The sequence below is a fragment of the Saccopteryx leptura genome, chromosome 3 (assembly GCF_036850995.1).
Source record: "Saccopteryx leptura isolate mSacLep1 chromosome 3, mSacLep1_pri_phased_curated, whole genome shotgun sequence".
Taxonomy (NCBI): Eukaryota; Metazoa; Chordata; class Mammalia; order Chiroptera; family Emballonuridae; genus Saccopteryx; species Saccopteryx leptura.
Window position 1 is genome coordinate 274,655,907 of NC_089505.1, and position 26,649 is coordinate 274,682,555.

Below are 26,649 nucleotides of genomic sequence, written 5' to 3' on the forward strand. Positions count from 1 at the left end.
ACCCAGACCACGGAGCACCTGAGGGATTTCACGGAGGTGGGGCTGCTGTGTTCTACATTGAGGGCTGCCTCTGCTTCCACAAAACCTCCCGACCACCAGGCCAGCCTTACTGAGCCATCTCTCCGGAACTCCTCCAAGTACAGACACAGCCTAACTTACAACCTTGCTGTGCTCCAGTAACCTCACACACGGTTGTCTTGCTTTTCCAGAGAAACTCGTCAAAGAAACTTGGACTAAATGACTCTCTCTTTCACATGACTCTTTCACCATCTCTTTACCTCGCTATCTCCATCTGTCTCTCAATCTCTTACAAACGCCAGTGAACAAAAGTCACAAACAGGCGTACTTCACAATCATGGTCTGGAGAAGTCCCAAGTAAGCCTGCAATGGCCACCCCCCCCCCCCCCATGGAAACTGAGACAGAGTCTCCACTGCAGTCAAACAGGTTGGAACCAATAAAATACACAACAGAGAATAACGTCACCCAGTCAGGCTTCAGCACTCAGGGTCCGGGAAAGGAAGGGAGAATGCCAGGCATTCGGACCAGGCTCCCTTACCTTTCACGTTAACTCAGACATTTTTATTTCTGACTTTCAGGCCTGAGGAGGATGGTGTGTGAAGGGTGCTGGGCTCCCGTGTGCAGATTACACAGCTCTCCTGTCCACGTGGTTTGCATGGGAGCCTTCCCCTTGGACAGGGCCCAGCACACGCCCTCGGCTCGCCGTCCGTGCAGCCAGCACACATCCTACGACTGGCACTGGGCAGAGCAGTGCAAAGTGGTTGTTGCTCCTCATACCTCCAGACTTGGAGCACAGAGGGTCAAGGCCATCTATCAGAGTGACCTGCCCTCACAAAACTTCCATTTGGCTTGTGAGACAGCGAAAGAAAATGTAAGCCCCGGGGTAAGGCCTCTGAAAGTCTCAGTGTGGCCGGGGGGACATCAGACTGACTGGCCTAGCCTGTTACCTCCCCAGGCCCTTGGAGCTAGACAGGAGGTGCAGCAGCTGAGACCAGAGCACCTGATGCTCAGGGCGGCGGGAGGGGTGCCCAGCCTGACAGCTAAGCCACTGTCCCAGCAAAGGACAGCATAAAACCAGACTTAATTTCCAGAAATTTATTGGAAACACGATACAAATTGATTAGTAGATGGCATACTTACAGACAGACGGTCCACACTGTAACATCACTCTCTGAATGAATTATCCTGGGGAAATACTCGTGACTACTGACGCGTGGTCTGGGTCAGTGTTCTCTGGCAACGAAAACCAGAGACTGGGGCAGAGAACTCGGAGGGCAGACCGATAACTGGGACACAGCTCTCCTGAGGGGCATGGCGAGGTGGGGCCGCTAAGTGGGTGAATTCCCCCGAAGGAAAACAGGGACAGCTGTTAAAAATAAAGGCTTTCCCCTCCCTCCCAAAAGCACTTTCCTCTCTAGGAAGAGTGAAAACAAATCTACAAAAACCCAGGGGGGCAGCTCCTCTCTCTCCCCTCACCGGGAGTTAGGACAACATGGGGCGTGACCAGGCTCCCGTGTGGCACAGAGCAGACTAACGCCACGCATGCCCCGGCCTGCTCACTCTCCGACCTGCTCCTCGCCCTCCCCTGCTCTGCGTGGTGGGAGGCTGACCACTGCAGGCTGACCGTCTCAGGCCCCAGGTCCGCTGACTTCCAAGGTAGCTAACAAGAGGCACCTGCAGGAATCTGGAAGGTGCCGGTGCAGAGAAGCCAGGCCCTTTCTCCGTCTGTGCCTGGGGAACTGTTTCTGGCACGGACTGTGCCTCCTTGTTGCTGCAGTTCCCACCAGATAGGCCCTCTACGGTCCCAGGTTCCTCCCCGAGTCCCTGCGCTCCACAGTCTCGTAACACGGCCTCGCCCACGTCCCACCAGCCCCCCCTCACATCTCTGGGTTGCTCCTTGCTCCCGTTTGGCCTCTCCGCTTATCTTGTTTCTGTTTGAAACAATGATCTGGACTAAAACCCCCTTCTCTTTTAAATTCTTAGGATGGCTCTGTTTTCCTGGTTGGATGCTGGCAGTAGAATCTGGGCCGTGGACAAGGTGGACTTGGGAGAGGCATGCAGAAAATCCAGTCTGGTGTCCTCTCTGGCAGCCTGTCTGGGAAACTGGGGGTTGGGGGGTGGTGCTGGAGAGGGAGGGAAGATGACTTGTGGAGCTTTCGGGACCTCATCCAAGGGGGCACAGACCAGGCTCAGCTCTGCACCCACGGCCTGCAGGCACGCAGTCTATATATGTCACCCTACGAGCTCACCGCACGACAATGACACACACAATGGTGACACTACGACCCCAGACACCATCTCGGCAGCAAGGGCTCAGAATGGCAAAGGCAAACGCTAGAGGCCTCCTTCCCCAGTTCCCTGAGTGTTCCCTATGCATGCAGAGGGGCTTCCCAAAGGTGAAGTAGGAGCCGCGGGTCTTGGCCAACACCCTCTGTGTAGGAGGATGAGGCTGCAGGGCCGGGAGCTCTCCACACAGTGGATGGAGAGCTTTCTTGGTACATGTGGCTCAGAATGAGCTGCACGTGTCCCAAAGCTAAATGTGACCTGGAACTGGGATGGGCCTCTCTGTGCTTCCTTCTGACCTGGCCTGGCCCCGAGCTCCCAGTCTCCTGGGCCTGGGAAGGAGGGCCTCTCCCAGCAGGCAAAGAGGATAAGGCTGGCAGCTGAGACATAGGCAGCTGATTGCTTCTCTAATCGACAGTCACATTTCTCGTGGGTTAGGAAAGGGCGAGGGAAGCAGTCTGCTGTCCACGTGCGATAATAAATCCAGGGCCGGGGCACAGAGAGACAACTGTCCCGTCTCTCTCTTTCAAGAAGAATACAGCATGTGGCGTGTGATGTGGAGAGCCAGGTGCCCCTCTCCTGGATCTTTTCTGACCTTGTCTCGGGAAACCCCGAGGGCAATGCCTGCCACCTCCACCAGACTCACCGAGCTCCTCTAACACAGGCCCACCCTTGGGGCCCCAAGCCAAGACCCAGAATAGCTCCAAGAGTTGGCAGTGGTGAGAATGTGCCTGGGTCACCCCCGCAAAAGCCTAAGATGAGAACCAACTCCTACTCAGAAGAGAAGCCACCGTGACTGCAAAACCAGAAGCAGCAGCTCGAGCTGCGAGCAGCACCTGCAGCCAGCACACGCCACATTCTCTCCGCGGAGCTGGACATCTAGAGTGTCACTGTCATTATACTGATACCTCACTTTGCCTGGGGACCAAGATGGGAGGAGGGTGAATCGACTCAATCGCAGCCACTCTGTCCTGCAGCCACCTAGCTGTCTGGGACACCCACTATCAGCCGGCAGCTGCAGACCCCAGGGACAGCTGGGAGGCCAGACTCCAAATGTCTTTCAGGGTGCTGTGACTGGTCCCTGCAGCCTGTCCCTGCAAACGAAGGGCGGAGGAGTAGCCAGACTCACACCTGCTCAGGGAGCCAATGGGGCACTAAGTTCCCACCTGCAGCTGTGTGCACAGAGCTGCACAGCACCAGCTTGTCATACCATCAAGGGCTGGTGCTGACAGCAGACAGGAAGAGCCCAAGCCAGCGGAAACCGGCTGCAGGCCGGTAGTGTGGGTGCTCACCTGCAAACTCAGCTCTCTCACCTCACCTTCCTTGGTGAAACAGACTCCATCTGCTCCACATAAACCTGGGTGGTCTGTGACCTGCCTAAGGATCAAGATGGCTGCAATCCCTCATCGGCTGGTCTGGCTGTAAGGGAATAGGGCAGTATGCAAGCGGCTTGTCACAGTGACATACACACTTGGCTCAGTTTAAACACCTGCACCAGTGGGAGGTGACTGGGACCAAGCAGAACCAACCAGAACACCAACCTCTCTTCAATGACAAAATACACACAACATGAAGAATTCACAGGCTTACCAAAGATGGTTTTCTTATCTTTTGTCAGAACCTCAGATAATTCTATACCTTGGAGGGGTAGGGGAGGGGGTCAAATATACAATGCAGGGAGTAAAGAGGAAAACTTCCCTGTTAAAAAAAATAACCGTGAAGCCTATTGAGAAAAAGCCAGTGAGAGTAACAGCAAGGACAAGGGAAATATTGCAAACTGCATGGCACATCTGTTAAGGAAAATCCATTCAGCAAGCTGCCATGTCCCGCCTGTACACAATCATACAGCTTACACAGAGCTGAGCTGACACATGCAGGGCAGCAGTGGCTCTGGGCTCTCAGCTGCCCCCTGCCCCAGGAGCCGCTGTGCCCAGGCTGCGGGCTGTGGGTACAGAGAAAGGAGGAGACGGACGGGCTCCTTCATCCCCTTAATTCCCCGGCGGGTCTCGCTGGGGCAGCAAGGTCTCTGAGAGCATAGCGAGGTGACACTGATTCACACATGGAGACTCAGCGTTTGAGACGCGCACTCCTGCAGTTTCTTCCCCCGCCCCATCGCGTCTCCAGGGTGCACATGGAGGTCTCCTACTGAAATGTACTGGGAATAGGGCTGCCTCCTTCCCAGGCACGGCTGCGAACATCAGCAGGACAATGTAGCAAGTGCTGGGATTATAGGATGAAACGGGGATAGCTCAGTCTGACACGCAGCATGTGAGTTCTGGAAAAGGAAAGGAAAAGGGTCAGAGTTAAATGAATTTCTATAGCAGAGGCAAAGCGAGAGGAGGGGTGGAGTCATCCCTCCCACCCCATCACAACCTCCAAAGGAAGGAAACTGGGCATGGACCCCGATAAAAGCTCATGATGTAGTTTAAGGCTGGACCAGAGGAAACTTTAACTGAGACCAAGAAAATATGTGAATAATATTGAAGTACATATCTTAAAAGCTGGGCTTGGATGGCAAGGCACTATAGCTCACCTGGTAAGTGCTCATATGCTTATCAGACTGACATCATGGGACTCTGTGACCAGAGGCTAAGGGAGGGGGAACACCACTGGCCAGAGGAGGAACACCGGATCTGAGGTAACCGTAATTAATCATAACGCTGTGGGCACTCAGATGCTAGAAACACAGTTTGTTATAGGAGGGGAATGAACCTCCAACACCCACAGCGTCCCTCATTCTCAGCCTCTCTACTTCCCTCAAAGACCTTCAACACTCCTGTCCCGGAGCTGGGCAGACTCAGTAGAAATGAGTGAATGAAAAGCAGAAGTGTGTAAAACCAAAGCATCACCATCGGACAGTATGAGTGGGTTGTGAAACCTCCGGCTTGGTTATCAGGAAAGTGGCTCGGAGGGGAGCGGGGGCTGTGAGCTGAGATGGGATCAGGCGATCCTGCCCGGGCGGCACTCGGACACTCTCCCCCATCATGCATGCCACCTGCGACCGGGAGAGGACACAGGGCCGCTCACCTCGACAGCCTCCCGCCATCCTGAGGAAGGTCCGCAGGACGGAGCAGAACTGCGCCCTCACTTCATGAGCCTTTCTAGAATAGGGGGAGATACGTGTACACAGCCTGGCTTTTGACAGGGCTCAGCAAATATGTGTGAAATAAAGATCCAGATAATTCAGCTTAGGATTCAGGGTAACTTTTGCTTTATTGAACCTACTGTAGATTATGTAACAGATTTAATTAACTTTCCCCAAAGGTTAAAGGTTAGGAACTTGCTCAAGGTCACACAACAAGTAAGTTGAGGAATCAACATTTGAACCCAGATCTTAATTCAGGTTAAGTTTTTCCTACTATACCAAACTGCCCATTCCTTTTTTCTTTTTCTTTATTTCCATTGATTTGAGAGAGAAATGGGGGGGGAGGAAAGCATCAGTTCACTATTCTACTTAGTTGTTCCATTTTAATTGTGCATTCACTGGTTTCTTCTCACACGTGCCCTGACCAGGAATAGAGCCAACAAATTCTCGCATGCCAAGGTGATGCTCTTATTCACTGAACTACCTGGCCAGGCCTACAGGTTTTATTTTTAATCTGTGCTAAAACTACATTTGTTGCCTTTAGAGCTGTTATAAGGATCATCCTATTTTGAGTTTAATAAAACTAGAAAAATTCATTAAAAAAAAAACTAAAAACAAGAGAAAAAGATGAAAAGATGGTCCTGGCCATTGGCTCAGTAGATAGAGCATCAGCCCAGCATGCAGATGTCCTGGGTTTGATTCTGGTCAGGACACACAGGAGAAGCAACCACATGCTTCTCCCCACCTCCCTCTCCTCCTTCTCTCCCTTTTTCCCTCCAACACCCTGGCTCAGTTAGTTCAAGCGTGGCTTTGGGCACTGTGGACAGCTCAGTGGGAGCGAGACAGCCTCAGGTGCTAAAAATAGCTCAGGACTTAAGCATCGGCCCCAAGTGGGGTTGCTGGGTGGATCCCGGTTGAAGTGCGTGAGGAGTCTGCCTCACTATCTTCCCTCCTCTCACCTAAAAAACAAACAAACAAACAAAAAAAAACAAGAGGAAAAGAAAACTGGTGTGGTCATGTTAACATCAGACAAAATAAACTTCAAGACAAGGAGTATTAACAGAAATAAAGAGAATCATTTTATAATGATTAAAAGGTTAAAAAGACAAAAATTCTAAATACATATATACTCAAAGAACTTCAAAATACATGAAGCAAAATTTAACAAACTAAAAGGAGAAACAGACAAATCTGGTTGGAATATCAAGTTGGGAAAGTGTCCTAGAAGGCAGAGTAAAAAGACACAGAAAAATAAATTGGAGAAAAACAAAAAGAAAAGTGGAGGGCCAATGCTGGAGATCCAATATGTAATATCTTGGCTATTTTTCTGCTGTTTGGTCTCAGACGCCCTCATGGTAGTCAGCCCTGTTTCCCAGGATCCATTTTGGCCTTGCTCACTGCCTGCCCAGAGGGGCTCCTGTAGGCACCACGTGAAGCTGCCTTCAAACTGTATGAAAATCGTCTTCTCAGATATCCTCTTTAGGAACCTCCATCTACAAAGGTGCCTTCAAGCTTGCTCCTCAGTTTAACATTAATTCATTTTCATACTCATTAATATATAGTTAATAAAAATAAATATTCAGTGGAGGGAGGAAAATGTATGGGTTATAACAGATGTTTTCTGAGCTTACAGTGCTCAGTCATCTGGAAGAGGTAACAGGGAAAGAAAATAACAATGAGCAAGGGGCTGGGAAGCTCAAAATAAACCCAGCGGGGGACCCAAATCAACTAGACTGTGACAGATCTTTCCATTTCCATTGCCTGGGGACTCTGCAGACTCAGAAGACTTCTTACTCCTTCACTGGAACCCAAAGAGCTGGGACCCAGGGGGATGCCTAAATCAACTGGTTTTTGAGATTGGACTTTACTTCCCTGGGGCATTTAATACTGATATCCCAGTGGCTTGCTCAGACAATGTGTCTGTGCTTTTAATGGACGAGTTGAACCTCTTCCAAAGAAGAGTGCTTTTTGAGGACTCAATCCCCTCCTTCTGCTATTTCTTCCCTTTCCTTTCCCAAGCATCTATACCTCCTCCCCAAAAAACTGTGACCCAAGTTTTCAAGTTAGAGGTTCACTATCTTTCTCAGAGATGCACCTTCTACATGTCACTGAGAATGGAAGTACATAGGGACAGGCTGATTAAAAAGATTGTCCATAATGACCCTTGCAGGTTATTAGAGACACTTTCCGAGGAGGCCAGCTCTTCACCACTGAGCACCCTTGAGTAACTACCATGGACTTCTGTCCCTCTTCTGAGACGTCCATACTATTGAGAGGGTCACAGGTATAGACCTGTATAGGCACACATGCTAGTATTTCCTTATGGGACAGGAAAGAAGCATTCTCTGGGAGAAACTTCTAGTAAACCCAGGCATGGTCCCAAGGGTGGCTAATTTGGCATCCTACCAGAATATACCAAAACCCGAAGGCGTAGATTGCTCTTGCCTAATGCTCTCGGGTCTGTCTTCCCTACAACCCCCACCCCACAGCTTTACAGTATGCGAGGCCATCCACCCACTGTCCTCTGATAAAGCTCCACCTAGCCTGATACATTTAGGTACTCTGCTCTAATTGCTTCACATCCAGTAAACCCTGCGGCAGTAAGGATCCATTAAAATACTGGAGGGGTGGGGGCTTGAAGGTACTTTTGTTATTTAACCAGGTCATAGAACATTACACCTTGAAACTAGGAGACCAGAGGCTAGGGGTACTTGATGTTCTTCCATAAATAATGTTTTACAAGATTCAAAAATATCATAATCTTTGGAAATGGCATAAAATTTTGACAAAAGCCAGGCTAGGCTAAAGCATGCTTAGAAATGCCATCAGCTGTTCCTGGCGGTATATTTTTGTTGGGATTTGTGAAGACAGCAGATGCATTCCTTGAGCTCTCTCACTGGTCCAGTGGCCCTCACCACTGCCCATCTCCCAGGGTTGGGATGCAAACAGTTGGAACTGTTGAATCACTGATTTCAGAAACAAATCATCAAAAGGACAGTCTTCACACCTCAGATCATAATATTGTATTTAGAGGCATCTGCATTAGATGCCTTTTATATGGGAGATTGAGAGAAATATTACTTGATGCAGAAAACAAGTAAGCAAAAAATAACTAGATTTACAGTGGACTCACATACCCCAGGGGAAATAAGACAGAGGAGAGCAGGTTACAAAGAAGATTATTGCACAATTTATAAATTTCCTTGGCTCAGATGCCCTGACCCTGTCCCATTGAAAATATCTCTCTTCTGAGCTTGTCGCATTGGTTTTCCTGACACACTTAGTGGTACCTCTGGAACCAAAGCTATGTCATCTCAGAAAAGGTGTAAGGTCACTTCCAGTTGGTACTCCCTTGGTCTCTCTCACTACACAGCAGAATCTGTTCTCATCCCCAATGATAAAACACAGCAGGCCGTCACCTGACACTCACTGTGCCGGGAATGAAGGAAAGATCTGCTGACTGACCAAAACTCAAGCATCAGTAGGGGGCGACCCAGTATATCTTCTTAGAGGGTCAGGAGAGGATGAGAGCCACCTGTACAGTTCATCTGCCCTTCTCTCTGGATTTCTTTGTGACTCAGCCTTTACCCTGAAAAGGATTCTACTGGCTCAGGATCATGATGTCCCACCCCTCTGCTGTAGGGTCTCTAATTACAGGGACATGCAGGAAACTAGAGTCCTCTCTATAAACCTAATTTCCGGTCTTTAATAATCCTCTAAATAACTTAATCTAAGGGCAATGTCTCTTTATAGATACTGGGCCCCTCTAATGTGCAATAATTTACCTTCAAGCAAACCCATGAGTCATTTTTTGAGAATCATACTCTTAGGTAGTTATAAGGAAAGACTTGACATGATTTATATACAATTTACATAGATTTTTCAAAATAAAACTTTAATAATAGCTCTTCTTTAAATGAAGGAATGGAATCTTAACACTTAATGAACATCTACGACAAGTTAGAGTCAATGCTGGGAATAGCATATAATTTAATTTAAACACATTTCACCTTTAGGTGGATTCTGTGAAATGGCTTTCTTTTTTCTTTCCTCTTTCTGACACTAATAAAGCTGTTACGCCCCAAGTTCCAGAAAAAGGAGGGGGGCATAACAGGGGCTGAGGAGGTTCAAAGAGGCAGAAAAAGAAGGTGACGACTTTTATTAGACAATGATGGATTATACTTCACAGTTTGAATAAAGAAAAATACTCACTGCATTCCTCCCTATATTTACAAACACATAACTGTCTCCCAGGTACACGCTGTACTCAACACAGAGTCTGGGTCCTTATTGGCCTAGGGGAAACAAGGCCAAACTCGAAGGTTAAATCTCATCCCTGCTACTTTCCAGCCGTGTGACTTCGGGCAAATCCCTCAACCTCTCTGGGCTTTGTTCAGTTTTTTCACTATTACAATGTAGGTCCCAAATGGGTACTAGGCTCATCAGGGTGATCACTTTGCAAGCTATTTAAATATCTAATCACTATGTTGTACACCTGAAACTAATATAATACTATATGTCAGCTGTAACTAAAATAATTTATTTTAATAACAGATAAAAAACCAAAATGCAGGTTATAAAACATAGCTCATAAAGTGTTTAAAAGATCAAGTCATATAAAGTAGGTGAAGAGTTTGTAATCATGGTAACAACTCCATTAAGGCAAATACATTCTGTGCTATACAGAGAAAAAAACACGTTTTGAGAAACCAAGTGATTCCCCCAAGGCCACAGAGGAAATACTCAGAGATGTCAACAGTCAATCCCAGCTGACTGCAAACACTCGGATGGCCATGGCATGACTCCATCTCCCCTGCTGCCCTTACTCCCAGGCTCTCAGACATGGAAAAGCTCTCCAGTAATGCCTCTTTCGTCCCTGACCTCAGGGACTTCTCTACGCACAGCCACTTGGGAGTTAACCAACTAGGCTAAGTAGGGTAGGTACTTGGGATTGCTGGCAATAAAAATGTCATCAAAGCATCTGTAAGTCTAAAAAGGAGAAGACAGGATTTGGAAAGCACCATGCCTGCAAGTGGCACACAGCACTGGCCCAATAGCCTGAGAGGAGAGGCCAAAGGCCGGGGGACTGAGAAGGTACAAGGTAGGTTTGTGCTTTAAAACGTCACTCTTCCTATCACGACTGACCCCAAATAACAGGGCTTCTATGTATACAGATATACGTAGAATATATGCAGATTTTTAATCTAGGCAGATTTTGTCTTCACCCTCAGAGTTTAAGTTCATGAGAGTAGTCACAGAGGTCTGTGTGTGGCCCAGTGCTTTACTGATAATTAAGTGGCAATGCTAATCAGTTTTATTATTGGATCACAAGTGCCTAGCTTTCCCACAAATTTGTATCTATCAATCGCTGTACGACAGTATTAACTACTCACTATTAGCCTGGCTTTTTTTTTTCTAGTACTTCTAGTTCATCTTGGAAATTCAGATTAGTCAGGATTCTATATCCTGAAGAAATAAGAAACAGAACCATTACCCCAAGGAAAAGGTCTACTGGGAATACAAAGATGGGGACATTTTCCAAAACGTGTGTTTCTGCTACACTTGTCTCTCAGTTCCATGTCCATCCATAAAAGCTCACTTCTGGTCAATTAACATTTATTGAGCATCTACTAAGTTCCAGGCACTGTGCTGGACAGTTGCGATGCTGGGGCTGGGGCTCTGCACACACATTTCTCCATAGCCACCAGGCTCCCTGCTATACCAGTAGGAGGTGCTAGAGGAGCCTTCAGGGCTGAAGGAGGATTGAGAAGGGACTTGGCTTTTTCCTGCACTTGTCAGCATCACCCCAAGTAGCAGCAGAGGTTGGTCCCAGTTCCCAGCTGCACTCCACATGCCCAGAACCAGCCTCATCACACCTCCTGAGGGGTGCCAGCACCAACACTACAGCGCCCTCGCCTAGGGGTCTGGGTACCAGCTCCTCAGGGCCCTCCTCGAGCCCCCAGCTTGTGATAGCCCCAACTCCTTCCCTTTGCTCTCCCGACCCCAGGGGTGGTGGCTGCTCCCTGAGCCACTACCACTAACCCCATGGTCCCCACTTACCTAGTCTGTCCTCCAATGTCAGTCATATTGACTTATTTTATCAGCTGCTAAAGTAACTTAGGTAGTTTCTATTTTTATGGACAATTACAGCACAGTTGAGACACAACTTCATTAGTAACAGTGGTCAGAAGAACAGACTCGGAAATCAGTTACACCTATGGGGGAATCCCCATCCATTTATTGTCCCTGGGACTGTGGAAATGTTCATTCATCTCTCCAGATCTCATTTTCTCGATCGCTTTCAGGTAAGCAATTAACATTTATTGAGCGCTTACTAAGTTCCAGGCACTGTGCTAGGTGGTCGAGATACAATGTTATGCAAAACAGTAAAATCCCCTGACATCCTGGAGCTGTCTGGGGCGTGAATCACATGAGACAACAAAGGTAAGCACTTATCATCAGCCTTCCTCTCTGTACCATGAGAGGAGAACCAAGACAAATGGATCTTAAAGAGAAAAAAGTGTTTCACCAGGTAGGGCACTTCAGAAAATGAAACAAGGGTCTTTTCCTCAATAAGGCTAAGGGTCCTCAGTTGATATAACTCCAGGGATTCACTATATGCCCTGCCCATTCCTCCTGTTCAGAGCAGAGAAGCAATGACCTTGTAGCAGCCTTCATCCAGAAGGAAATGGGACAAAAAGCCATAGAGAAGGAATGCTATAAGGTAGAATTCTTTTAGAAATTCCAAAGAGACAGTACCTGTAACACAAGGAAAGAGCAACAGGAGCTGCAATGCAGGCCTGAGACCCAGAAAGACCATGACCACGGGGCGTGAGTGGGAAAGATACGTTTCCACTCACACCATAAAGATAAAAATTTTATAGGACTATAAACCTAGAGAGGCCTGGGAAGTGATGAGATGGAAAAGAAGGATTCCCATTCCATTTAAGCCTGGGTGCAAAGGCCCAGGCTGTGGGCAAGGAAATGCTGGAAAGAAATTCAGTTTTCACGTTTGACACAATTGTTCCTTGGTCTTCTGTTGTCTAGACATTGGGCACATTGTCACAAGGATGGCCAATGTTCTCATTAACAAGGAAGTCGTTCTTGCAAGATTACTGTGTAGCTAAATTCTTGAAAGCCATATCTATAAGCCTATAAATGCAAACTAAACTCCTCACCCTCAATTTTTATTCATTTTGACATCACTACGATCATCAAAAGTCATGCAAGGAAAAAATAAAACACCATGTAAAATTATTACTAGAAGGCTTATTTCACATCCTTGCTCCAGGGCCTCACTGTAAATAATTTACTGTCACTAAGGGAATTTAGAGTTCCATAAGACATGAAAAGCCTGGAAAGGGTTTTCTTCATAAATAAATGCCAACATTTAAACAATCAAGACAGTTTCAAACTCCAGGACTATTGAAATGAACAATATATAGTGCCTGGATGATTTATTATGCTTGTGTTTATAGTTCAATTGGGAACATAATTCAATTCCACCCAAAGAGTCATTATACGGCCAAGCCCAAGAGAAGCACACTGGATAAGAGGTGATAGCTTTCAGTTTTTCCATTTCAAACAAATTATTATTTCTGTATTTAGGATATCACCCAGGCAATTCCTTTCATGACTTGTAGCACTCTTGAGCAATTAAAAAATTTATAGGATGAAAGAAGTAGGGGACAAATGCCAAATTAAAAACAATCCACAGAGGCTGAAGAACCCCCAGAGAGCACTGCTGTCTCAGACAAAAGGCCAAATAATCCCTTCTGCTCAAGAAAACATAAATGAGCAGTGAGTGTGTATCACAGCAAGAACATTATTACCTAGCAGAGGCAACCAGCTAAATACACACTTCATCTCCAAACAAGCCTCCTAAGAGGAAATGTGAGCACACATGTCCCTCCTGAAGAGATATAGAAATGTCACCTGGCAAATGTCTCCACTGTGGCACACGGCCACCTTCTCTTTTTTCCCCTTACCACACATTTGGTTCAGTCAGGGAGCAGAACCCATTGGTTATACACTTTTTTTTGAGAGAGAGAGAGAGAAACAGGGAGAAATGAGAAGCATCAACTCATAGTTGCAACACTTTAGTTGTTCATTGATTGCTTTCTTATGTGCCTTGACCATGGGGCTCTAGCCAAGCCAGTGACTTTTTGCTCAAGCCAGTGACCTTGGGCTCAAGCCGGCAAATTCAGAGTTTCAAACCTGGGTCCGCAGCGTCCCAGGCTGATGCGCTATTCATTGCGCCACCACCCACCTGGTCAGGCTGGTTATACATTTTTAAATTTGGCAGTCAACACCTGGATTGGGCCAGGGAGCAGGGCCCTGACCTATCAGAACAGCCCCTGCATTCCTGGGCTTACATACCATCCAGGCCATTGTGATGACTGTAGTTCCTTTTCCCCAAAATACTCAGAGACGTGTGGTTCGGGGTGGTAAGCATCCTCTTGGTAGTTGGGGTTTGCAGAGTTGGTGTAGATCGAATTACAGTAGGTTTCTTTGAAGGATGGATCTCTGATGGGGGGAAAAGGTTTCTCAACTTAGAACATAGTATTAAAATCTCTATGTAAATTTCACTGGCTAATAGGTATACATCTTATTTCTTTCTTTCTTTTTTTTTTTTTTTAAGAGAGGAGAAGGAGAGACAGAGAGAGAGGAGAGACAGAGAGAGAAGGGGGGGAGGAGCTGGAAACATCAACTCCCATATGTGCCTTGACCAGGCAAGCCCAGGGTTTCAAACCGGCTACCTCAGCATTTCCAGGTCGACGCTTTATCCACTGCGCCACCACAGGTCAGGCCTACATCTTATTTCTTAATGAACTGATAGTTCCTTATGAGCCAGCCTGTTTTCCCAAGGACCTGCATAATTAATCAGCTTCAAAGTGCTGTTACCATGACTGCTTTACTTAATCAAAAGTGAGCTGGTTTTTCCCTGCTAACTGGAGCTCTGAGCTTCATGTTGTCAGTATAAACAAACAAACAAACATAAAAATAAAAAACCACTACAGAAAGTCATTTAAATACAAGCTTTACTAAGGGAATAATAAGCCATCTGACACTTTAAGGTACTAAGCAATCCAAGTTAACTGGACAGGTAGTCTCAGAGAAAATGACCTCTAGTTCTATCACACTAGAACTTAGCAGTACCATATCAGGTGCGTTAAAAGCATTCTGAAAAAACAGGATTCTTCCTCTGGCTCTACAACCAGTGTACAGGAACAGGGTCGATCACTCCCAGCCCAGAACATTTCTATATACATGAAATCTGACACCAAACTCAAGAAGCAGTAGAAAAGCTTTGACCAAAACTGTAATGTGCACATGGCATGTGTGTGTTTAACTGAAGTGCGTTGCTGTCAGGCACATAGCCCAGAACCATTCACTTTTTGGACAGAGTAGCTGGACAGAAATTGCAGTACTGTAGGAAGTGAAATTTAAGGACCTCAGTCCTATACTGGGCAGCCTCTTCTCCAAAGCTAAACCTGCTCACTGATTCTGAGTCAACACCCAGTATGCCAACTATGCACAATCCACCTGTCTTCTCAGGTGAGGATAACAGCCGCATTTACTGAAATTTAGGAAGAGCCTCTAGCATTGTTACAATTACTACATTTTGTTCTAGTCAAAATCCTACACTTGCCAAAATTTAAAAATGGATCAAGTACTAACCAAAATATAATGCTGACTTTTTTTTCAACATGGTATTAAAAATCTGCTACCCTCGTTTTTAATTACCACCTCTGCACTTTATGCCCCTTCCAGACCAGACAACCTGCATTCCCTAACTTTTTCAGGTCCTGATTCACTGAAGCCTTTGTTTATCTGGTTTTCTTGGCCTCACAAAGGGGGGGAACACGTTATTTTCCTGGTTTTCTATCTATTCAAATCCTATATATCTTTCAAGGCTGAGATAAAATATTACCTTCTTCATGTAAACTGCCCTAACACGAATCAGAAATAACTATTCCTTCCTCCAAGTGCACAATGCACTTACAGACTTTTAGAATCCCTTTTGTCTAACTGTCCTAACTTGTGTGCTTTCCCCACTAGAATTAAGATTTTTGAGGGCAAGTCTTACTCATCTTGCTGTTCCCTAAATCACTTAGTATAGTGTCTTTCAGACAGTAAATACTCAGAAACATGTTATGTAGGAATGTGATTCAGCAAGTAGGAAAGCACAGCTTTGAGTGTATCTGGTAGGGATCAAGACCAATTTGCTCACCAGAAGAATACACAATTACCTCTGGAAAGGCTGACTTATGTACAATGCTATATATATATGATCAGAAACTTTCTCTTGCAGGTGGGAAGGGGCTTCTAGGATTTAGTCCTATAGGAAAGACAGAAAACTTCAAAGGCTTCACCACCATGACCTAGGTCATGCCTATGATAACCGCGTGATGTTTTCAGGGGCTATCAAAGCAACTCTTTAGCCCCTGAGGAATAAAACAAGAAATAAGGTTGCAGGCTAACATCAAAGAAGCTGTGAGCTTCTGACTCCTAGCATGCTTGGATGAGGACAGGTTAATACACCAAGCTCAAGGCTATGCTTTGATTTTTAAAAGATTGGATGTCTAAAGTTTGAACACTTCATAACTATAAAGTCTGACAGAGCGATAGTGCTCAATACAACTCTGGGCACATGTTTCACTTTTACTGAGAAAATGAAAAGGCAAGAATATTAGAAGAACAAAAATATGCCATTATACCTTCCAGGTATATTAGGAACCATTGTATATTAGAACTTTGAAAAAAATGAAAAGATAGAAAGAAGGAAAGAAGGAACAAAGGAATGAAGGAAGGAGGGAGGGAGGGAGAGAGGGAGGGAGGGAGGGAGGGAGGGAGGGAGGGAGGGAAGGAAGGAAGGAAGGAAGGAAGGAAGGAAGGAAGGAAGGAAGGAAGGAAGGAAGGAAGGAAGGAAGGAAGGAAGGAAAAGAAAAGAGAGAGAGAGAGAGAGAGAGAAAGAAAGAAAGAAAGAAAGAAAGAAAGAAAGAAAGAAAGAAAGAAAGAAAAATGTTATTGCCCAGTGACTTTTTTATTCTATTGTTAATTGTGACATTTCAACATGTAAATGGAACTATTATCTTTGGCAACTTTCAGAAATCAATACAAATGCTCCTCTTTCAAAGTAACCTTAATTGGCACATCAAAATTATATTTTTTAAAGGTAAGTTAAAAATTAGTTTTGTTTTGTTTTTTAAAGTAAATAACCTAATCATTTTCTATTTAATGGAAGGAGTGAGGTACATTAGAAATAGTGGAATGATCTAAATAAAAATATTAAGACCATTCTCTAATTTTGTTTTTGCTTAATCTGTATTTATATCCATAAATACACATTACATTTTTTGTGTGTGTGTGACAGAGACAGAGAGAGACAGAGAGAGGGACAGACAGGGACAGACAGACAGGAAGAGAGAGAGATGAGAAGCATCAGTTCTTCGTTGTGGCTCTTTAGTCTCCTTAGTTGTTCATTTATTGCTTTCTCATATGTGCCTTGACCAGGGGTGGGGGGGTTTACAGCAGAGCGAGTAACCCCTTGCCCAAGCCAGTGACCTTGGGCTCAAGCCAGCAACCATGGGGTCATGTCTATGATCCCATGCTCAAGCCAACAACCCTGTGCTCAAGCTGGATGAGCCTTCACTCAAGCCAGTGACCTTGGGGTTTCAAATCTGGGTCCTCCACATCCCAGTCCAAAACTTGATCCACTGCGCCACCACCTGGTCAGGCTACATTCCATTTTTATTCCATGATTTTTTTTGGAAAAAGTAAACATATTCATAATTGTGTGTATGTTTCGGTAATAAAGATGAAAAATTCTAAAGCAAAATGAATTGACCGTAATAATAAAAGGTATCCAGTCTCAGCTATTTAAAAGGCATGAGTTGACTTGAGGTATGTCAATTTAGGAAAGCTGAATATTTATACAATACCGAAACTGTTGAGTTTTTCCTGTTAGAAAATACCCACCTAAATACCCAATGATACATGCCAGAGGTTTCCTAGTGCTTTTACTTTTCAGTGGACTTCCAGAGAGTTCTGCATGTCTGTCTGCATCTGAGGAGAGAAAGAAACACGGAGACAATCAATGAGGCTGATTTCTCTACACATCGCAACAACAAACGTGGAAAATGGTGCAAAATATCCACCAGGTTCCAAATTACTGAATATGAGATTTACCTGGAGACACTCACTTTAAAGCCCCATCTGAGTGCAGCTGACACACACCTGACACACATGCTCTGTGTGTGCCCATCTGAGAAGCAGCGGAAATACTCTTCCTTCCTAGCCAGGGCTTTCCTATATTCAAGTAGAAACTTTTCCATGAAGCACAAGGCTGAATCAATCCTAATGTGAGATTAATCTGGCATGGAAGACGAAAGTGGCAGCCAACAAAGGTAACCCACTTGGCAATCCCTGACCCGGATGGAGTGGTTTTCCACCGAGTTCTCATCTAGCTTGGTGAAACGCAGTTCCGAGACGACAGCCACAAAGGGTAAAAAAGGCTCATTTGATTTGTTTTATCTCTGGTTTTCTATCCTTCATCTCCCACCATGATGTCATTAGTGCTGAGATTTAAAAGGTCACCTGTATGTAGAGTATCTCATCCACTAGTCATTATCAGTAAGATAGTGAGCACGGATGTTAGTTGATAAGTTCACATCGCAGTCCTCCTCTCTTACCATAAGACAATTCAGACAGAGGAAAATAAAGCATACTGCACGAACGGTCTCTGCATTTAAATTAGCTGTCATTAGGATAGAAGAGGAGATGTGGAACATGGCTGCCTCTCATACCACAGTTGTTATAAAAATAGAGTTTGAAGGACAAAAAAAAAAGTGTACCGAAGTTCTTTTTAATGTGCAGATATTATCATAAAGCTGAATGGTGTGGCTTTAGCAGATATGACTCTATTATGTCTATGCCTTTTCCCCACCTTCTAATAATGGACAAAACTGTCCAACAGTCTTTCTCATTCAACAGGAGAATTTGTTCTTTCACAGGCTGGGACCCCATTTCTAGAATACATACAAAAAAATTTCCTTTGACATCCACAGAAATTCTCTGCACTATTAAAATATACAATTCATCCTAGAACCTCAATTTAAGTTAAAAATTAACTTTTTCATAAGCTGTAGCCCTCTCTGTCACCAAGGAAACTCTTTCCTAATAACTATTAAACAGAAAAAATGTGGGAAATAGCACTTTTAAAAATATTAAACTAGACAAAATACATACTACGTAGAGATTCGCAAATAATAGGAATCTGAACATGTGTCCCAAACACTGGCTAATCGTGCAACCACTGACAACTATAATGATCCCATATCTTTTCTTCCTATTCAGCTGATTTCTTTGGGGGGCGATAATTACTAAGCTATGAAGCTTTTTACCTATTGTTGAGTAATAGTGAAGATAAAGGTGGAAATGTAATAAGCATATTTTGGAAGAGTAATTTAAATAAACATTAAAAAGCAGCCCAAATCCTACCAGGAGCTAATACCTGTCAAATCATTGTGAGTTAATACTAAATAATAATTCCTTCCTAATATGATTAATTCACCTAAAATTCAAGTTCTATTTGGCTGAGGACAAGAGAAAAATTTCTCCTTTCTATTAATAAATAGAGCTTGAATGAATCATTTTGGTTATTTCCTCAATATACTGGACAAAGGCAATCACTGAATTACTAGTACTGCAATTGATGGACTCCCATAAAACCATCACCTTGATAAGAATAAAAAAATCCATCAGGAGGGTCCCCAACACAGTTCCCAGGGATATTTCACTTTCAAGTTTTCAATTTTTCATTAAACTAACTGGAGTAATTGTGTGATATTCCAAGTGACAATACACAGAGCCCGAGTGGGAGATCAAAGCTCTTTAGAAGGATCCATATTTCAATAATCTTCATTCTATGTTAAAGAAAGCAGTTGATGACATGTATTATCAGTCTCAACTATAAAGATATTGGGACAAAAAGTGCTAAGACTACCTAGTCACTGTTTAACATAAAAATTGCAGCCAGGGAAAAATATATTCCACCCTGAGCGAAATGATCATAAACATAGGATTATCAGATCCACACTTGGGTTGCTAAAAAAGAATCTTTGCACTCAAGACTAGGCCACTGGTGCCACTTGTCAGTCAATCCTGACTCCCAAATTATTCACTCAACTATTTAAATAGTGATCATTCATTAGTGTCCATTAAAAGTGCACAAGTAAAGCAACCTGAAAAATCTCCAAAGAACCCAGAAGGAATCAAAACCTGCCCAGAGAGATGGAGAACATCTGCATCTTACTCAAGTTACTGGACTGAACACAAGGCACATTTTATTGGCTTCCAAGAGGATGATCTACATCTTGAGGTAAACCTAGAAAACTACTGTTATTTTTATTTCAACTCATGGTCATTTTATTAAAACTGCTTTGGAAATATTGGGGGGTAAATGAAATAGAAAACTGCAAAAAGTAAAGTAAATTAAAATTCACATAAACTTCTCACATAGGCTTTTAAGACTGCTGTCAAAATAAAACCATCCATAGAATTTTCTTTTAGAAATTGTAGAGGTATTTCTAATCAAGACAGAGAAACCAGGTGCCATTAAAAAAATTCAACTTTTTAAAAAAAAAACCTGTTTGGTAAATACATCAGAAACAATGTCAAAGACAAAAATGGGAAAATATTTGTATCACACATCACAGATGAAGGGCTAATTTCCTTAAAATATAAAAAATTCCCAAAAGTAAGACTTTTACCTAATAGAAAACAAGCTAGGGGCAAAAACAGTTGACAGAAAAGGAATGCACATAGTTTTCAAATATATGCAAAGATTTCTATCTCACTCAAAGAGACATGCAAGCTAATATAACTCACGTGTCACCTGTCAACTCGTCAGAAAGGGTAACATTGCTGGCAAGGTCCTAGAAACAGGCATCTCCAGACACCATGGGTGGTGGTGAAAGTTGTACTTTTCTCAGGGCAACTGAGTAACAACTCTCAAAATTCAAAATGCATGTTTCTTGACCCAAATGGTTTACTTTTAAGAATCTACCTATAAGATATACTCACATTTCACAAAGCAGTACAAAAATAAGGATATTTGTTGCAATATAATAGAAAATAATTGAAACTACCTTAAAATGAACCTAATTTAGTTTTTAAGGAATAAATTTAAATTAACCTGTTTTAATTTTTAAAAAAAGTAATCCAGAATACCTCCAGATACTTTTAGACAATGACAATGGTTACCTCTGAAGAAAGCAGAATCAGAATGGTGGTGGGACTACTTTTGTATCTTTAGAAAAATTTAAAGTTTCCATTCAAAAGACAAATTTTCTTACCAAAAATACAAAAAACAAAACAAAATCTGTTCTCTCCTAATGTTAGAGCTTAACATTTCACATCTCTAGAAAAACTCAGTAAATATATTTGTTATGAATATGGGGCCTTGGGACACTTTTGAATTAGCATCTTCAAACAGAAAATAAAATGGCTCCAGGTACCTCTTGAAGAACTTCATTCATACTGGGGAATGCTGCTGTTATTCAAGTCTTTTGTGTTATCAACTCAGAAACCACGTAGTGACCCATGCAAGCTACAGAGGTGGCAGGGAAGTCATTCAGATCCACTTCTCTGGGACCCAGCTTCATCTGTAGAAAACTAGCACACCTACTTCTCTCTCAGTCTGAGGATCCTGAATCTTGAGTAGTAACGCTGTGCTCATCAGGTGTTGGGTGATTCTACTGATCTTTCACAAACTCATTGGGTAACCCAGTGGTAATGTCTGATAGCAGTAACAAAGGAGGAACCCTATTATCACATTAAGGCTTTTTTTTACTGAGGGGAGGGGTATGAAAGGGAAGGGCCAAGCTGTCTGAAACTTGATGCTAAAACCACGCCATTAATCTGCAAATCTTGTCAACACATTATTTCATGCAATGTTTGGTCTTAGTTCTATCCATGCATTTTTTTTTTTTTTTAGGGGGGGGAGCTGGTTGGGGAGGAGCAGGAAGCATCAACCCTTGACCAGACAAGCCCAGGGTTTCAAACCAGTGACCTCAGCGTCCCAGGTCAAGGGTTCATCCACTGCACCACCACAGGTTTGACTACCCATGCATTTTTACTAAGCACATCCATATGATACAATTGCCTCACGGTATTCTACTAATGTTAGTGATTTCTGGCATGGACTACATATTCACACATGAGGGTACATTGTTAAAATAAATAGGTATTTGGAAAAATTGATTTTAAAAAATTACTTTCTACATATTTCATACATATATTTTTAAAATGTTGGTCATGCTACATACTTGTTTTTAAGTTATTTAAAATAGCAAATCTATTCCCATGGTTCAAAACTGTAAAAGTCTGAAAGAATGAACAGCGAGTGGTGGGTGAGTCTCCTTCCCAACACCTTTCCCTCAGCCTCCCAATGCCCCTTCTCACAGATACTTCTTATGTTTGGGATACTTCACAAAAAGATTCTCCTTTTTTACTATTTTGTAATCCTTAATACCTGTTTCTTAATGAAAATGTTGTGAGAGCTGCTATAACCAACCAAAAATTTCCTCTAAACAAAGATTAACTTTCAAGTCAAGAACTCATAGTGATGAGTAAACTCTCCCTCATCTAATTGAGTTTATCTACTTAGCTCCCCACTTCTTCACTCTTATGCAGTCTGTCATCCCATAAATTCTGACTATGATATAGGTTTTCATGGTGCTACCAAAGGGGCCGACTTTATAGTGCTTATAAGAGGAAGAGGCTTAAGTTCACAGGGAAAACTATTTTCCTTTCCCAATACTATGATGAATTACTCTAAAATGCATTAATTGGAGCTCTTAATCCATCAATATCTTTAGAATTATAACCTTTTACCTGAGGTTCATTTATACAGAACCATAGTGATTCTTAACTTTCTGGGGGAGGACAGGGTCACCCCTGCCTTCGAGAAACCAAGAAAAGCTTACCTCCAAAAATACACTTATACATTCTCACTGGACCAGAGACATGGTTGCTTAGAGATATCAGGTTATTCACACCTAATCTACCTGCTAACAAGCCAAACTCAAGGGATATGCTGAAGAGGTTGTACTAAGGTGCAAATAAGAAAGGATGATGTAAGAATCAATTAATGCTCTGAAGAGTTGGGTTATTTGCTTGTCTGGAAAGAAAAACAAAAATGGAGATGCCTGCTGAGGCTTTATCGTTTTATATCTCAAGCTAAAATGAATTATTCTGAGAATTTAATTCTATATGCAACTTGACCAATTAAGCTAAATACAAAATAAAGTTTTCCTTGAATCTTATCACAACAAATGACTACTCTTTTATTACTATGTTGGTAGAAATAAAATACAGGACACCTTTTTTTAAGCAGCATAGCTTTTCAATTGAGGGGAAAAATTAAAATGAAGGGACAGAAAAACGTATTTCACTGATGAATAATTAAAACAGACAATTTGAAAATTCACTGATAAATGAACAGAAGAGCCATGGGAAACAGAAGCTTCCTCAGCAGCTGATTTAGTCAGTGATGGTTTTCTTCCCATGCATAGGAACAAAGGTGATACTGGATCCCAGCCAACAGTAATGAAAGAATTTTATGCATTTTCTTTCTCAAATGTTTTATTATTTTTATTAAAGAAATTCTATATATGTTTTAAATCAGCTAAGCAATTTAATGTAAGTATTCTAGTTACTTAAAATGGATATTAAAAAGTGAAAATAGTATAAATCCATGAACTCGGAAATGCTAGCACGAAACTTCAACATAAGCCTCAATTGTCAAATATATACGAATCAAATGTAGTGAAATTTCCTCTCCATGGGACTCAAAGATTACTACCAATTTCCACTCCCTTTACAAAGCACTTTTCTTCTTATAAAGCTTTTACCTGGAAGTTTTAAATCCTTTCAACTGTTCTGCTGAAAATTATCTTTAAGAATGAAATATTTTTCAATCATTACTCCTTTTAATAAGGATACCTTCTTTAAATCAAAATAGAAGATTTCATAATAAGAATTTTCTTATCTCACATATAAAGAAAAAGCATCTACTGATTACCTTTAAGATTTCCTATCTGTCAAGCTAGACAGCATCCCCTCACCCTTTAGGGGGAAAAAGTGGCATAGCTCTAACATGCTGGCCAGGAATGTGACTAGAATCAGAGCTAACACACAACTTAAGGACATGGTTAGGGGCACATGGTAACAACAACACAATCCACAATTCAGTGATACATACGACCTTTGTTCTAAAAAAAAAAAGAAAAATAAGCAAGATTGAATGCGTTGCGAGTGAGAGTAATAAAGTCATGTACATATTATGTGGTAATATATATGATATATGATTATGAAATGGAAACCAAATTGGACAAATAGGAAGAATGCTCAACCCCAAATTCTGACATTAAATGTTTAAATTCACCCCAAAGACTTTAAAACTCATTTATACTTTGCTAAAACTCCTAATAAATCTGGCATTTGTTATAAAGCACTGTGAATTTCCAAAATATTGTATGATAATTGTAAAAGGTTCATGGGAAACAAGGTTTACAAAGACATACGATTTTTACTTAGTATAAACTGGCAAGTTTTATTCAAATCTAATGAATGCAAGAAGACTGGACTATGTGTCTCAGGATGGGGCTCCACGGTACCAGCACCTTGGGGATTCGTTGTGGCACTACCTTCTGGGTAAAGGTGCCTCACTCAATAAGAACTAGTTGGGCAATTCCATCATCAAACTCCACTGGACAGACCCACTTCCCCCCAGTCTTGCTGATGACTATACTCTCATTACCACTGCAGAGGTTTCCATGTTTCCTTTTCAGGATGGCATGATACAAATGGCAGCAGACAAAAACAATGTTAAAAAAATAATAAAACAAATAAAAGGCTGTATGTAAGAACTTATGTTTATTGCAAACAAAAACAAAACAAGAGAGAGAGAGTGGGAAAGAGAGAAAATGGTCAGAAGCACAACACATAAGGTTAAGAATTTAAAAGCATCTTACATTCTGCCCTAATGGCAGCATAATTAATAGGAACAAACGGCCTTCTCGCTGCCTGCCGCAGCCGGAGGGTGTTTTTGCAGACCTGACGAGCAAATTTTGTGAAATATGTGGTGTGAAGGAAGAAAGCTTGGCGGGTCTTCACTGCAGACTTTGGGCTCCCAGTGTTTCGAACCGGCATCCCCTGCATGGCCTGGCGAGACATGTGGCTTCTCACACGGGGGTCCTGCAGAATCAGACACCAACGAACAGAATCAGAGATCAATGAACTGAACTAGTCAAAGTGCAGTACTATTTGCATCACACTCAAAGCAAAGTGCGATCTGTAAATCTCCCACCAAAGCATCTGTAACTTAATACACTACCCCAAAGGACAGAATTAAAAAGTGTGTACTTTTGGAAAGAAGGTGGGGAAGTAGAGAAAAAAACTGGGTTTGGGGTCGGGGATGAATATGTGTATTTTTTAATTGACCCTAACAATCCAAAACTGCATTCACAATGGCAGAAAATTATCAAAGGGCTAGATAATTATTATTATTTTTTTTAATTTTAAATATTGAAGGACTCCTGAGATCTTGTCAGTACTCAAAGAGAATAGTCTCTCCCTGGTAAACCTGGGTGCTTGGTATCTGCTGTGAGAATTTTAACAAAATCCTATTTCAACTGCTGTTCAGTTCACAATTAAGTCCACATCTTCTTGTGCCTCCTATGATATATTCCAGGGGTGGAAAAAAATGTTCAATTTGTTACTTTATGGAATAAGACACATTTTCAATATCATCCAAAGGCTGCAAATTTTTCAAAAAAGCAATTAAAACAAACATTTAATTTGTAAGCTCTCTTTTTCTCAAAAAAAAAAAATTGTAAGCTCTCTACTTATGCTAAGACTGCCTCCCACACACATTATTCTTTTGTTTCAGTAATGTCGTAAGACAAATATTTTGAATACCTGAAAAGATGTGATTTGCCCCTGCACCCCTCTCCACGTCCACCCTGAATAGTATGGAGCTATGTTTAGCTATAAAATAGCTTTGTTTGCTTTTAAATTATCTAACACTGCTTTCAGTGCTAAATCTGTTTTCAAGGACTGATACAGCATTAAGAAACAGGACATTCCTCAATGCTAAAATGACTGCTGAGACCCTGGCCATGTAGCTCAGTTGATTAGAGCATTGTCTGCTATGCCAAAGTTACCATTTGTATCCCTGGTCAGGGCACATATAAGAATCAACCAATGAATACATAAAAAAGTGGAAAGAGAAATAATGTTTCTCTTTCTCCCTTCCCCCGCCTCTAAAATCAATTTTGAAAAAAAATAGGGCTATTGTTTGTGTACCTCTGTAGGTGGGCTGGGAGATAACTTCTCTTCTTCTGACTGGGTGGGCATTTTCAGACCTCCATACTTTTTCCAATAGAGCCAACACGTTGCACATAATCTACACTGCATATTAGGAGGGCCCCAAGAATACCACTGATGAGACTGTGTAGCTAAAGATGGAGGAAAAAGAAGAAAAAAACAAAGAATGCTATAGAATTTGTAACATCTATATAATCAAATATTTCAAAAAAAATATTTCAAAGCCACTTTCAGTTTACAATGTTATTTTTCTTTCCTCACCTAACAAGCCAAACATCAAAGATCAAGATATATATAGTTTTCAAGCCTCAGATTTCATTCAAAACCATATATACATATACATATATACATATACATATACATATATATATATATATATATATATATATATATATATATGTTGCCTCACTCAATAAGAACTAGTTAGGCAATTCCATCATCAAACCCCACCTCCCACCAGTCTAGCTGATGATGCAACACTCTCATTAAGACTGCAGAGGTTTCCATATTTCCATATATATATATATCAAGAGCCCGTGGTATCGATTTAAAAGAGGCTATTAGGTGAAGTATTGTATATTGTGCTGCTGAGGGAGTTTTTGTTAATTAAAAATATTTCCTACTGTGTACATTTCTGGAAATAAGTTATCACAGAGATATTAGTATTAGTGCTTGAAGTCTAAAACCAGGTTTCCAAACCTCTGGTTCAGAAGCTACCCAGAGAATATGGTGCTCAAAGGGGCCCCACTGATAGAGGCAGGAAAGTGACAGACACAGGTATCTGTTTTTCATTCCTTTATTTTAATCAATAGACAACATAATTATTTAAATTTCTTCCTTTGAAAAACAATTCTTTCAAGACTAAGTA

At 42.4% G+C, this 26,649-nt stretch overlaps 1 protein-coding gene across 10 annotated transcripts in view; it reads right to left on the reverse strand.

Moving 5' to 3' along the window:
• Positions 1–1,135: 1,135 nt before the first annotated feature.
• MTA3 (metastasis associated 1 family member 3) overlaps positions 1,136–26,649 on the reverse strand; it is a 244,599-nt gene continuing 219,085 nt past the window's right edge. For 4 of the 10 annotated variants that reach the window (XM_066378406.1, XM_066378405.1, XM_066378401.1 and 1 more), the window contains exons 13-17: positions 25,761–25,912; positions 24,428–24,650; positions 17,370–17,456; positions 13,767–13,913; positions 1,137–4,577 (exon numbers count right to left, since the gene is read on the reverse strand). In XM_066378406.1, the coding sequence (XP_066234503.1) occupies positions 4,552–4,577; positions 13,767–13,913; positions 17,370–17,456; positions 24,428–24,650; positions 25,761–25,912 (635 nt within the window). In that variant the 3' untranslated portion in view covers positions 1,137–4,551. Of the gene's footprint in view, positions 4,578–5,371; positions 5,404–5,507; positions 6,347–13,766; positions 13,914–17,369; positions 17,457–24,427; positions 24,651–25,760; positions 25,913–26,649 lie in introns of those variants that run through there. The other 6 variants (XM_066378408.1, XM_066378404.1, XM_066378403.1 and 3 more) reach the window with 3 other exon arrangements.